General features: G+C 49.2%; 1 protein-coding gene across 2 annotated transcripts in view; it reads left to right on the top strand.

Moving 5' to 3' along the window:
* The window catches only part of STIM1 (stromal interaction molecule 1), a 132,371-nt gene that overhangs the window by 85,862 nt on the left and 33,432 nt on the right, over window positions 1-13,077 (top strand). For both annotated transcript variants that reach the window (XM_066619138.1, XM_066619137.1), the window contains exons 4-6: window positions 3,260-3,374; window positions 8,222-8,333; window positions 9,573-9,688. In XM_066619138.1, the coding sequence (XP_066475235.1) occupies window positions 3,260-3,374; window positions 8,222-8,333; window positions 9,573-9,688 (343 nt within the window). The remainder of the gene's footprint in view (window positions 1-3,259; window positions 3,375-8,221; window positions 8,334-9,572; window positions 9,689-13,077) is intronic.

Genomic DNA, 13,077 nt, shown 5'->3' with positions numbered 1-13,077 from the left:
GGATATCTCTGGGGTGCTCCTAAGCAGGGCCGTTCTGTGCCGCATGACCTCTGAGTCTGAAGGTGCTATACAGCCATGAACTTGTCGGTTCCCATTAAAAGCTATCTGAGCCTGTGGCCACCGCAGCCTCCTCTGTAAATTGCACCTTGTATAAGGAAGTATCTTCTTCTGTCAGTCCTGAATCTTCTGCCAGTCTGTTTTGTGGATGTCTCCAAGTTCTGGAATTAAGGGCCCAATCCTGAATAGTACATGCTGGCTTACTGCTGGTGTGCACTGTTGTAAACATGCCATACGGCATGTTAGTGAGTCCTCACTGCAGGCCCAGTGATGGTGCTAGCCCAGTGTCAGCCCATGCTGGGCCATCTCTGGTACTGGGTCCGCGTTCTGCCTGGTGGTCACCTGGACTGCTGGGTGGCGGAGAGATGAGTTGGGGTGTGGGAGGAGGTGGGGAGGAGGTGTTCTGAGGCGGGGGGTGTGTGGGGAGAGGGCGGGAGGGAGCAGGGCAGGAGGAGGGCAGAACCAGTGGAGCTCAGCTTCACCGGATCCTGAGCCACATGTCAGCCTTTGTGACATGGGACTCTGATGCTGCACAGGCTCCAGAACTGCTACAGAATTGAGTAGCCCCATTGCAGGGCTTATCTGGGGGACTTACTTTATCTGGGGACAAAAGTCCCCTTCTCCCAAGGAGCCGCTGCGGGCTATCCAGTTGCATGTTGGATACCACGGTAGCTATTTTAGTACCGCAGCAGCCCCTTGCTCCAGGCAGCTCAGGATTGGGCTGTAAGAGAAGGAGAAAGCACCTCTCTGTCACTGCGTTCATTCCATTCTTGGTGGACTGATTTGATTTATACCCACCTTTCTCCTTAATAGAGGCACACAAGGCAACTTGCAGTAAATGTAAAATACAACACATATGTGTATAAGTACAAATAAGAATAGTAAGGAAGTCCACATACAATAAAAAACAAATAAAAACCAGCAGTGCATTAAAAACCATCATCAACCCCCCCCCCCCCGAGAGGCAGGGAGCACCTGGAAGGCCATTTCCTCCTCCTCTTAACATAATCTTAACACCAAATTTCTCTGCATTGGTGGTTCAGGAGCCAAGGAGGCTAGGAAGGAAGGCACCAACCATCCTTTTTGACCATCCTTTCATCAAGGAATGTGACCCTTTTGTGTGCTGCAAATTCTTGTTTCGTCTTGGTTACCCTTGAGGAAGGCGCAGGGCTAGGTTTTTGTCGCTGGGGGGGGGGGTCTACTAAGAGACACTTGAGTGCCTTGATCTTGGGCTTCATTTTGGAAACTGACCCATCTTGCTCTCGTTAGTGTCCTCACAACTGTGAGTGTCAGAAGGGACTCTTAATTGGCGGGTGTTAAAAGCTCTGCAGGAAAAGAGAGGAGGTGCTTGAAGTCTGTTCTGGTGGCAGCTTTGGAAGGTGATGATGCCGTTTTATTATTAGCCCATCTCTGACAACAGAGATGAACTGGCAGCCTGCACATGATGAGTGGGACTTCCTCCTCTTGGCCTTTTTATCTCTGCTGTTCTTTTTTGCAGGATGCCTGGCTTTGGGCTTCTGGCTTTTCTTGCCCATAGAGCTGTGCTGGGTGTGCCGTCATGTGGACAGTTTGGATCAGCAGTTCTCTGACTTTAAGATTTGAATTCCATAAACGTATCTTCTTTCTTAGTGAAGCTGTAAAGCAGACCTGGGTGGGCAGAGTGCAAGTTGGTGAGCAAAGCTACCTATCTGGCAAGGCCCTGTTGTCCTGGTGAAGACTCTGTGAGTAGACTGAGGGTCTGCCAGTGGGGCTCCCCCTCCCATGCCAACAGTTGTGCTTAAAGCAGACGTTTGCTGGTTACAGCGAGAGCAGCACCTTGCAAGGCAACAGAATTGCAAAGCCCCTCTCCACTTGGTGGGCATCAGGAAGATGCATCGTTTTGAATTGTCTGCTTGACTTTGCCAAAGGCTTACAAGGAGAGTCAGCTGTCTTGAATAAATGCAGATGACAAGAAGCAGGAGGGCAAAACGCACTGATATTTTTTTCTCAAGGAAGTAAGCAAACAGTGGGCACTCTCTCCACCTTTTTGGGGACTGGAAGTTTAATAACAAAATATGAAACCTTGTGTTGTGTTAATTTTTTAAACTATTTCTTTAGGCTTGGAGGTAGGTTAAACAGATAGTCCTAACTAGGTAGGAATTTGGGTAGGAAAGATTAGATTGGGGATATTTACCTAAACAGTAGTAGTGTTTTAGTAGATGACAAACTAAGCATAAGCCAGCATTGTAATGCAGTGGCAAAGAAGGTGAATGTGATTCTAGGCTAAAAGCAGAATATTGAGATCTTGAGAAGGAATGGTGCCACTGTATTCTGCTTGAGTAAAGCTCTACCTGGATTATTGTGTCCAGAACTGGCGCCACAGTTCAAGAAGATATTGATGAACCGGAGCAGGTCCAGAGGAGGGTGACTTGGACGGTGAGATAGATGGAGACTATGTCCCTTGAGAACAGAACTAATTGAGCATGATTAGTTTGGAGAAGAGGGTAGTTTAGGGGTGCCATGGTCACTATCTATAAATATCTGAGGTTCTGTCCTGTGGAAGAGGGAGCAGGTTTGTTCTCGGTTGCTCTGGCAGGTGGGAGTCGGACAGATGGGTTCAAATTGCAAAGGAAAGGTCCAGTTAAATGTTAGGAAGAATTTCCTGATGGTACAAACAATGGCAGTGACACAGTCTGCCTAGGAAAGTGGTGGACTCTCTGTTGTTGGAGGTCTTGAATCAGATGCTGGATTGCCATCTAAGAATTTTGGGCTGGATCAGGCCCAAAGGCCCATTTGGTCCAGGTCCCTGTATCCCACAATGGCCACCAGGTGCCTCAGAGAGCACACAAGACAACAAGTTTCCTATATTCTGTATCCCTTTGCATGTGGCATTCAGAGATAGCCTACTTCTAAAACCAGGAGGTGGGTATTCCCATCATGACTTGTTACCTGTGATGAACTTTTTCTGCATAAATCTGTCCGATCCCCCTTTAAAGGCATCTAGGCCAGACACCATCACCACATCCTGTTGGGGATTTTAAAAGTGTGGGCTTTCTATTATCTTGAAGGTCCCTTCTAAGGTTCTATTGTGAAGCTGTGTCTCCCTTATCCAGACCTGGTGCTCCTTCTACCTTTTGCCTGCTGAAGGTAATTGTAAGAAAAGCTCCCATTGTGCAGTGCTTTGTGTGGTGAACTGACTTTGTGCTGTGTTTCTTTTATCCAGTTCCTGAGGGAAGACCTGAATTATCCCGACCCAAGAGTCCAGCACAGCAACTTCCACGGGGAGGACATGTTCATTAGTGTTGAAGATCTCTGGAAGGCCTGGAAGGCCTCTGAAGGTGAGCCTGCAGGTTGTTGGTGCTCTTGGTGCATTTCCTGGAGGAAATGGGGGCTGGTTCTGTCCCACTACCCATGACCTTGTGCTTTGTGGAGGGCTGCAGCACTCATGGAATGGCCAGAATTGTGGGGGGGAACAGGAAACCTGAGACTTGGAAGGAGATGCATTTGTTGGAGGGGACAATGGCTGTGTGATACTTCCCGTTCTTCTCTAGTGAGAGATGGTTTTCAACCATGTTAATGCTCTGTTACCAGACTCTTGACCCAGAAGTCTGGAGCTGCACTTGATGCAAGCAGCATGTTATCACCTTTTACCTCTTGAGGTTTTTTTTCCTAAAAGCATGGGGGGGGGGGAGTATCCCTGAGCCAGATCAGTGGCACAGGAGGGATGTTTCTTAAAACTTCCTCAAGACAGTTGCTTCCCAAAGCTGCTGTTTGTCCTGGAAGGGAGTTCTGTTTGTGTAGTTGCCTCTCCCTTGTGGGTAAGTTGGATTGTTTTGTAAATAGACCCTCTGTGGCTTCAGGAGGGCAAGAAATATACTCATTCCCAACTGGGCCATATGATTCTCTCCCCCCACTCCCCCGCTGCCAAATCATTTACCAGAGGATGTGTATCTCATTCCAGGCAATGCCCAGAGTCTGAATCTGTGGGCAGCTCTGTTGCACTGCCTTGCAGTTGGGCTGGGGCTGTTTGAGAAGCACCTCTGCTCTACACTGCCATAGCGTCCCTGAGAGGGTGGTTGTGAGGCAGTGACGGCCAAACCAATGCCCCCCTCATGAGGGAAGAAAGGGAGTGACTTGCCTCTGCCCAAGGTGACCAGATGTCTTAACCAGAAAAGAGGACAAGACACCCCAAAATGCAGGACATTCAAGAACAATGTAGGACGTGACAAAATAAAAGCTAAAAACAAATGTTCCGTAACCAAATCAGATTATGCTATCAACATACCAGGAGTTTCCACATATGCACACACACTGGCATGGCCTCCCAAATGCTCCCAGCCCTGGCAAGCACTGGCAGCACGAACCAGTCACAAAATTAAAGGAGCCAGCCAGGAAACGAGTGCCTCCCCCATGCAGAAGCAGGTTTTTAGACATGCACCCACACTCACTTGGTCTCCCCGATGCCAGGAAACTTACTTGCTTTTCAAGAAAGTCTGCCTGCTGCTCAGCTGCCAGGGAAGAGATGGAGGAGCAAGCACATGTTGTTCTCGCTCCCTTCATCTCCTTCTGCCTAGGTGCCTGGTTGCCTGTGTCACATGACTATCGGGATCGCTGTGATTGGCCCCTAAACTGGATTACTAAACAAGAGCAGCCTGAGCTGATTGAAGGAGGCTGTTTGCAGGGAGGGACTGAGCTCTCAGGGAACAGAAGCGAAAACGGAGGACGTTCAAGCCTTTTTGGAGGACACTCCGACAAGAGGCTGAAAAAGAGGACTTGTCCGGCAATTTCCAGACAGATGGTCAGTCTGCCTCTGCCCCCTCACATGATCACCTTGATGAAACTGGAAGTGCAGGTCATGCTGAGAACTCCCACGATGCGCTGCCCTTTCTGTTCTACGTAAAGGCTGGTGAAGAGGGAGGTGGGTAGGTGGCTGCTTCCCCTCACTTCCTTTGTGCTATTCCTTTAAGGTTAAAGGGATGGCAAAGCGGGTTGCTGCTGCCTGTGTGCTTTTTTGGTGGCAAGCAGGTTCATTCTTTTTGCTCCTTCCTCTTGGGGTCCAGGAAGGAATGAGTTGAGAAGCAAAATGGGTGATTTCTTTCTTGCTTGCTTCTAGCTAGTGGGGAAGGGATCCATGCCTGTTCGTTTCTGTGGTGGGCTGGAGGGAGTTGGCAGAGGGCTCGAGGAGAAGGGCACCTTGAACCCACCTCCGCTGCTCCTCCCATCACACATCCTGACACGTTAGACTGCCTCATGGTTTGGCCGACTCTGTTGTGGAGACAACGCATGCCCTTTGCAGTTTCTCTTGGCAAGTGGCTGTAGATGCAAACGGGCACCTAAATGACGTAATGCCGTTTTGCTGGCTGCACTCATTAGGTGTGCCCCTCATGCTTCTGGCTCCCATTCCTGCTGTTGCTTCATTAAGCTATCTAGATTTGTAATTCTGATTGTCATGTAGTTGTCAAGCCTGTGAAAGAGTGTCTGTCCATCCATCAGTCCAGTAGTAATGTTCAGTAGGAGCCTCCCAAACTCGCAGTCTGTACGCAGCCTGCTTTTTGCTGCCTGCCGGATCTTGTCCTGAGTGGGAAGCTAATTTGATCCTGCCTACATAGGAGAGCAGGATCCTCCGAGGATTGGAAGTAGAAGCCAGTGGCACCCACAGTGGTCCTCTGTGCTGATCTTGAAAAAAGTAGGAAGACAGGCAAAGCTGCTGCATTCTGAAATGTGACCAGTAGTAGAAAGGTAACCAGTTCCTTTCGTAAAGGAATAAGGCTGCTTGTGAGTCAGCCTGGCAAGTGCCTGAGTGGGCAGCAGCAGCCTGGGAGCTTCCGTGCAGTTCTGTTGCTCTTTTTCCAACCTGCTTCAGCAGCGACTGAAGGCGTTTTGGTCCTAGGCGTGCTGCAGGAAAGCACAGCCGTAGACATGCTGAAACACAGCTTTGCTAACTGTTCTTTGGTAAACCCAAAGCCCCTGGAGGCTGTAGCAAGGCAGGTTGCGCTCACAACTCCCTGGGTGCAAGAAACTTGATGCTTCTTGTCCTGACCTTGAAATCTCCATCTTTACTACATGACCCAGGTGGGTTTTGCTGTTTTATTTTACCAAGTATGTATTTTGTATTTCTTGCAAAAATCCCAGACAGAAAAGCATACTGATGTGTGGATAGAAACTGGAGCCACAGGTCCGGGTCAGAGTTCCATGTTCCTGGGCACAAACAAGGGTACAAACCATGGCATTGTATATACCCTCTGTCATCTTAGCTGTGTTAAATCCCTTTTTCTGTTCAGTCCACTCCCATTTAGTGGATGCTTCTTAAGAACTGCTTGTCATATCAAAAACTGCTTTTTCTCCTGCTGAGTGTCTTGACTTCAGGAGTCTGTCACAGGCAGAAGGAATGGAGCAGTGCCAGCAGACATGTCGAGGAGTATTGCCCAGTTCAGTGCTGTAGGGCGCATCCTGCCTAGATGCCGCCACCTTTTGCCACCTGGTCAGTTTGAGGGTAAAAAAAGCCCTTTCTTCTCCCTCATCTTATTGTTGTAGCCTGAGGTCTGGGCCATGTGGTGGCAGCGAGACGCTTCTCCTTGGTTCAGCTTCTTCTGCATCCTTTCATGTTAGGCAGAGCTCCACATTGGGCAGAACAGAAAGGAAGTGACTTGCTAAGGAAAGGGATTGCCAACCTATGCAATGGTTGTACTTGAGTGAACGGCTCTTCTCCAGCTGACAACCTACTGCTAGCAGGTCAGAGGTCCTTTTTTCAGTGCTGGTCTTACAGGCACGAGCATTTTCATGCTGGGTCAGAGCAGGGGCTCCTCTGGATCATCCCTGGGTTTGACCAGGTAGGGTGGCCGAGGGAAGTGCACAGGTCAGGTATGATGGTGAATCCATTCTCCACTTTTAATCCTTCCCATCTTGTTAGGCTCAGGTGTCCCCCATCTCTGAACGTGTGCTTGAGGCCACTGTGGTTCATGGGTGTCAGTAGACCTGTGCTCGTCTCATCCTTTTAAACAACAGTTTAAGACAATGGCAATTGCAGTGGCTGTTGTCATGGGCCTGTTGAGCAGGCCCTTGTGAGTCTGTGCTTGCTTGCTTCCACTGGGTGAGCCTGGCTTTTTGCAGCTTGAGAGGCTGCTTGTCATCCCCAGTGTTAGGGTGCTTGCTTCTAGGCAGACCATCCAAGGGCTCTTGCAAGGTGTACCTGGTGAGCATCACCTAAGTGGGATGCAACTGAGGGAGGAAGGAGTTGGGGCATTTTTCAATCATGTGTGTCCCATGTGCTCTTGAAAATTTCTGTTTTTGCATGGCTGAGATTAGACTGGAGGAGAGGTGCCTGAGAGAAAGCAATTCAGAAAGAAAATCCTGACTTGGAAAACTGATTTCTCACTTGTTTTAATTGCACATCCCTCCTCTTTTTTTTCTCCCCTCCCTGTCTCCTGGCTATAATTGCTGGGTAATAGAAAACTTTGTTTCCTTTGGCTGTTGCCAGGCTAAAAATGTAATAACAAGTTGCTTTTTATGTGATTTTGCAGTTCAAATCTAAAGCTTTGCCAAGTAGCTATGCAGGCAGGGGGGTGGGGATGATGGGAGGCAGGTGATGAGTTGGCAGCCTGGAGAGAGAGTGACTGTGGCACACAAGCCCCCAGCCTTGCTATCCTTGTCCATACCCTTCCTTAGTCCCTCTTCTCCCCTCTTGTTGCTTCTCAAGCATGTTTAGGAATGGAAGAGGTGCTTTAGTCCAGCATTCTATGCAAGTGTGGCAGGCGTCAGGTGACATGCCAGAAATGGCCCAGGAAGCTTCAACCCCCCTTCTGTTCACCTTTCTCCGCACTGGGCTTCTAACTGTGGGGTTTGACCAGAGTTCCCTCTAAGAATTAGAACCACTGTGTGGAGCTTTCCCATGCTGCATAGCAGCATGGCAGTGTCTGTCCCGCAGTTGGTGATGGCATCCTTGGTGAATTATAGGTCACCTGAGCTGTGCGGCCATGCGCCTTTGGGGGAACGTTGGTCCTTGCTGATGACTCAGTTCCTCACTGATGCTGGTGGAGTGGGTATGAGGTGTCCCTATGCTTGTGTCTTTGTTTACTATCTGAAACAGAAAAATTTCTAGGAGAGTGTCGCCAAGCTTGAATGCTGGTGATAGTGAAGCTTGAGGGAATGCTGTTGTCTGTCAGTTGACCTTCCCCTTCCTTTGCAGTGTACAACTGGACAGTTGACGAGGTGGTGCAGTGGCTGATCACCTATGTGGAACTGCCACAATATGAAGGAAACTTCCGGAAGTTGCAGCTCACTGGACACGCCATGCCAAGGTTGGTGCTGACTGGGGAGATGATGTTCCTAAGGGAAGGATACAGGCCTGAATAAGGGCCTCTTGTGCACACCCATAGAAATTGAAAAATTTGTCATGGCTTCCCTACAAGGAGTCTGGGAGCTGTAGTTTGGAAAGGTGCCAAGGATTCGAAATTAAAAATCCTTTCAGACTCTTGGTGGAGGAAAAGGTTCCTTAGTGAAGCCCCTTTCAAACCTGTTTCAGTGTTTGGTGCAGATGTACTGCTGTAGTCTGCCACCTACTGCCAGATATGCATTCTGGCCTCAGAGTGGTTGGCTAAGAATTTCTTGAGGTCTTTTGGATATTGTGGGGAGCTTTTCCGTGCAGCCACAGGGCAACCTAGCACTCTGCTCCATACCTCTCTTGTTTCCTCCACATTCCAGTTGCTCGCCTGTTTTGGGTGTCTGTGGAATTTTCACATTTAAAATGCCCAGCTCTGCAACTTGCAAACTGATGCCTGTTAGGCAATAGTTGTTATTTCTATGTTTACTGTTGCGTTGAAAGCTGCTTTGAGCTTCAGGAAAAGAGGTATATAAATCTTTTCAGTGCATAAAATTTCTGGAGGTATTTAAAGCAAAAACTCCACACATTGTGATGCAGTGAGGAAGTTGGGCCACCCCTTTGCCCTTAACGGAGGGCAAACGGAGTAACGGAGGGTGGAGAAGGACCTTGTGTCTTAGGCAGGCTTGTCTCACCCTGCCCCTCTCTCGTTACAGTCTGGCACCTTGACCTGGTCCAGTTTAAATTTACGTGATCCCCTTCCTGCTGAGTCAGGACCTTGGTCCGTTCAGCTCAGTTCTGTCCTCATTGCCTGACAGAGAGGACTTTCTCAGCCTCCTGGGGAAGAGCTGCCAGTGCCTTCTGCCGCTGCTCTGTGGACCCCTTCCCATTCCTTTTGCCATCTTCTTGCTCTTGCAAACATGGGGGTTTCAGAGGCCGACTTCTGGATTTGGGGGAAATTCTTTGCCGTGTGTAAAGAACATCCTAGCAGAGAAAACTCCCCAAGTATTCTGTTTCATGAGTTGAAACTATTCTTTGACTAACTTTGTTCTGATGCAGGAGTCCTTATTAACAGCAAGGAGACTTCATGCATGCAGAAAGCACATCCTTGCGGAGCCTGCCTTGGGAGTTCACCTGGCCAAGTCAGATCTTTTCCAAAACGCCCTTCCTGTTTTGAAGTTGAGATGTGACCCCTGTTCCGTCTCCCTCTTTCTTGTAGGCTGGCAATAAACAACGCCACCATGACAGGTACAGTCCTGAAGATGACCGATCGGAGTCACCGGCAAAAGCTTCAGTTGAAGGCCCTTGACACAGTGCTCTTTGGGCCTCCTCTCTGTAAGTAGCATCTCCACATCTGAAAGCTGTGTGTGTTGAGGACTTCAGTTCAGTTCTGAACTGTCTTTAAAATGGGATCAGCCCTGCTGTTCACGGTAGCGGATCTTGGAAACCAGCAGCCTGAGAACCAACTGGTCTGTTGTGCTGGAACTTTTGGGGCAGCAGCCCACTTCCTCAAGGGATAGACTGCCCAGGTGGTGGTGTTGGGCTTACACGTGAGGACACACAAAGATAGGGTAGGGGAGGTGTACCCCTCAAGCACTGGCCCTGCCAAGGTGGAAAGACAGTCCCGAGAGAGAGAGAGAGAGAGAGAGAGAGAGAGAGAGAGAGAGATTTGTAAGGCACTGGAGGCTTTTGAGTTTAGAGAAAAGGTAACATCAGGAAACAATTCCTGACAATCAGGGTGGTTCGGCCGTGGAACAGATTGCCAAGAGAGGTGGTGGACTCTCCCTCATTGGAGATATTCAAGCAGAGGCTTGACAAGCACCTGTTGGTGATGCTCTAAGACAGCAGTTTTTAACCCTCTGTGACGCAGCACACTGGTGTGCTGCGAGGCTGCCTCAGGTGTGCCATGGGATCAGAGAAGGCAGGCAGTAGCTGCGCGCCCGCGTGCGGGAGAAGCAGCTGCTTTGAGCCTCCCTGACAGGGAGAACAAGCAAGGGAGCAGCCAGGGAAGGGGCTGGTCGCAGCTGCTTTGCAACCCACGCAGCAGCTGAAGAGTCTGCTTGGAGCTTGCTCCTGCTACTGAGCACAACTCAGGCTGCAACCTGGGAGTAAGCCCCATTGGCTACTATGGGGCTTACTTCTGAGTAGATATGCATAGGGTTGGGCACGAAGGTGGTTGTTGCCTGCATGCGTGCTGATTGCCCAACCAGAGAAGCCCGGAGGAGCCAGGAGGTGGGAGCTGCGGAGTGAGTGAGAAGAGGGCACACAGGTACACAGCAAGCGGGTCTGCTGAGGCCCCCAACCTAAGGACTGGCTGGCTGAAAAGGGTCCCTGAAAATCCTTTTTCCTTGCCAGTTTGCCTACAACTCCCCAAAGCGACCCTCCCTGCACTTTGAGACTTTTAGAGGAAGGGTGCTGGGCCACACTTACCTGGGAGTAAGCCCCATTGACTATAATGGGACTTTCTTCTGAGCAGGCATGCATAGGATTGGGCTCTGGGGGTGCTATCCCATCCACATTTTCCAGGCAGTAAGCCCCACTGACTATAATGGGGCTTATTTCTGAGCAGGCATGCATAGGATTGGGCTCTGGGGGTGCTATCCCATCCACATTTTCCTGGGAGTAACCCCATTGGCTATAATGCGGTTTACTTCTGAGCAGGCATGCATAGGAATGGGCTCTGGGGGTGCTATCCCTTCCACACTCACCTGGAAGTAAGCCCATTGACTATAATGGGGCTTTCTTCTGAGCAGCCATGCATAGGATTGGGTTCTGGGGGTGCTATCCCATCCACACTTACCTGGAAGTAAGCCAATTGACTATAATGGGGCTTACTTCTGAGCAGGCATGCATAGGATTGGGCTTTTGGTTGCACTCTTTTTTCTCGAATACACAAGCAGGCAATTGGCATTTCTCTCCTCTTCTCCCCCACTGCACCCCCTTCCCCAGGCATATCCCCCCCCAAAATCTCACAATCACAGTTAGCAACTCTCTTACTGTCCCTCCCCTCACTTGTCCACACCTTCCAAAGATACAGCATCACTACCTCACATTCTCTGTCTCTCCCCCACCCCCAGTTTAATCCTGCACTTGTTTCAATCATGTCTCCTCACTGCCCCTCACCCACTATGTGATCAACTTGCCCTGTCGTTGCCAACACTTTCTGGCACTTTTGATAAGAATTTGAACATAGGATTTTTCCTCATTTTCAGAAACCACATATACTTCCCTCTTCATGCTTCTTGTCAATTTTTTTTGTCATGTAATGATTTAATTGTATTAATTTTATTAATTCAAGATTAACTGTAATGTAGTAATTTAATGTAAGTAAAAAACTGGTTGTGTGCCTTGACAATTTTAGTGCCTTGTCACTGTTCCGTGAGCTGAAAAAGGTTGAAAATGGCTGCTCTAAGAGGTTGGACTAGATGACCTATTAGACCCCTTCCAACTCTATGATTCTAACTAACGGAAAGAGGAGGGCAGAATGGGGATGAGTGGTGCTATTGACCACTCTCCTTATTGGGTTTGCTGGAATGTTGTCTTCACTGTCTCCACTCAAAGCTGGGAGCCCAGACAGAAAGACGTCTCCGCTGGATGAAAAAACAGCCCTGACATCTGAGGGGGTCCCACCTGAATCCAGATAGCAGCAAAACATGAGTGACAGAAACACTGTTGAAACTCGTCATGTCCCGTGATTGCTACCCTTTCCTGCTCTTCCACATAGAACCAAATGATACTTCCTGAAGCAGCCTTGTAAGGATCTCAAACTCTTGAGGCTCTAGAAAGGGAAATGAGGACGTTAGGGGCACAGGTGGTGTTTTCATCTGCTCTTCATGTTGAAAGGGAAGCAGGATCCTGGCAGCAAGCAGCTAACTGTACGGGTGGTGTCTACGAGATCGCTGTGGTTTCTTGGCCCATGACCACACTGTGAAGGATTCCTGGCAAGAGGTGTTCTGCATCTCCTTAAGGCTGGGAGGAATGTATTGGCTGGAACCTTGCCAGTTTCGTTTGAGGGCTTTAAACCAACTCTGAAGGGAACCAAATGTAAAAACGGGTGCTGAAAACGAGGTGGCCAGAGATGGGAACAGGCACGCAGAGGGGCAAGATCTGGGCAAGGAACTGCACCAAAAGAACCAGAGGGAGGTGTTCCCTGTGATCCCAATGGCTGTATTCCCTGCACGGAGTTCAGGAAATAAACAGAATGAACTTGAAATCTGAACACCAGAAGGCAAATATGATCCCAGAGGTATTGCTGAACCCTGGTGGGACAAGACCCATGTGTGGAATATAGGCCTGGGTGGGTATCATTGCAGACCATCTGGCCCCACATGAGTCACAGACAAGGCTTTCCTCAGAGAGATCACCAGGCTTTTCAAGAGGCCAGCCCTGGAGACCATGGGTGGCAGGCCTTCAACATTGGCTGAACATCTCACTTGGCTTGGAGAAGGAGGTCCAAGACATTCTTACTTGGCCTTTTAGACATCTTCATCTCTCAGAAGGGGGAGGCAGGAACAAGAGAGTCTGCTGTCCTGGACATCCTTTTCAACAGGGAAGAATTGGTCAAGGAAGTGGCAGGACTCTGGATGAAGCGACTGTCACCTTGGCAGTCTTGATATTGAAAGAAAGGGAAGCTGAGGACAGTCCTATACATCCTCTGCATTCCAGGAATGCTGATTTTAATGGGCTCAACCAATAAGTTATAATCCATGTATCCTTTAACAATT

The sequence above is a fragment of the Tiliqua scincoides genome, chromosome 3 (assembly GCF_035046505.1).
Source record: "Tiliqua scincoides isolate rTilSci1 chromosome 3, rTilSci1.hap2, whole genome shotgun sequence".
NCBI lineage: Eukaryota > Metazoa > Chordata > Lepidosauria > Squamata > Scincidae > Tiliqua > Tiliqua scincoides.
This window is presented reverse-complemented; position numbering and strand designations above follow the sequence as displayed.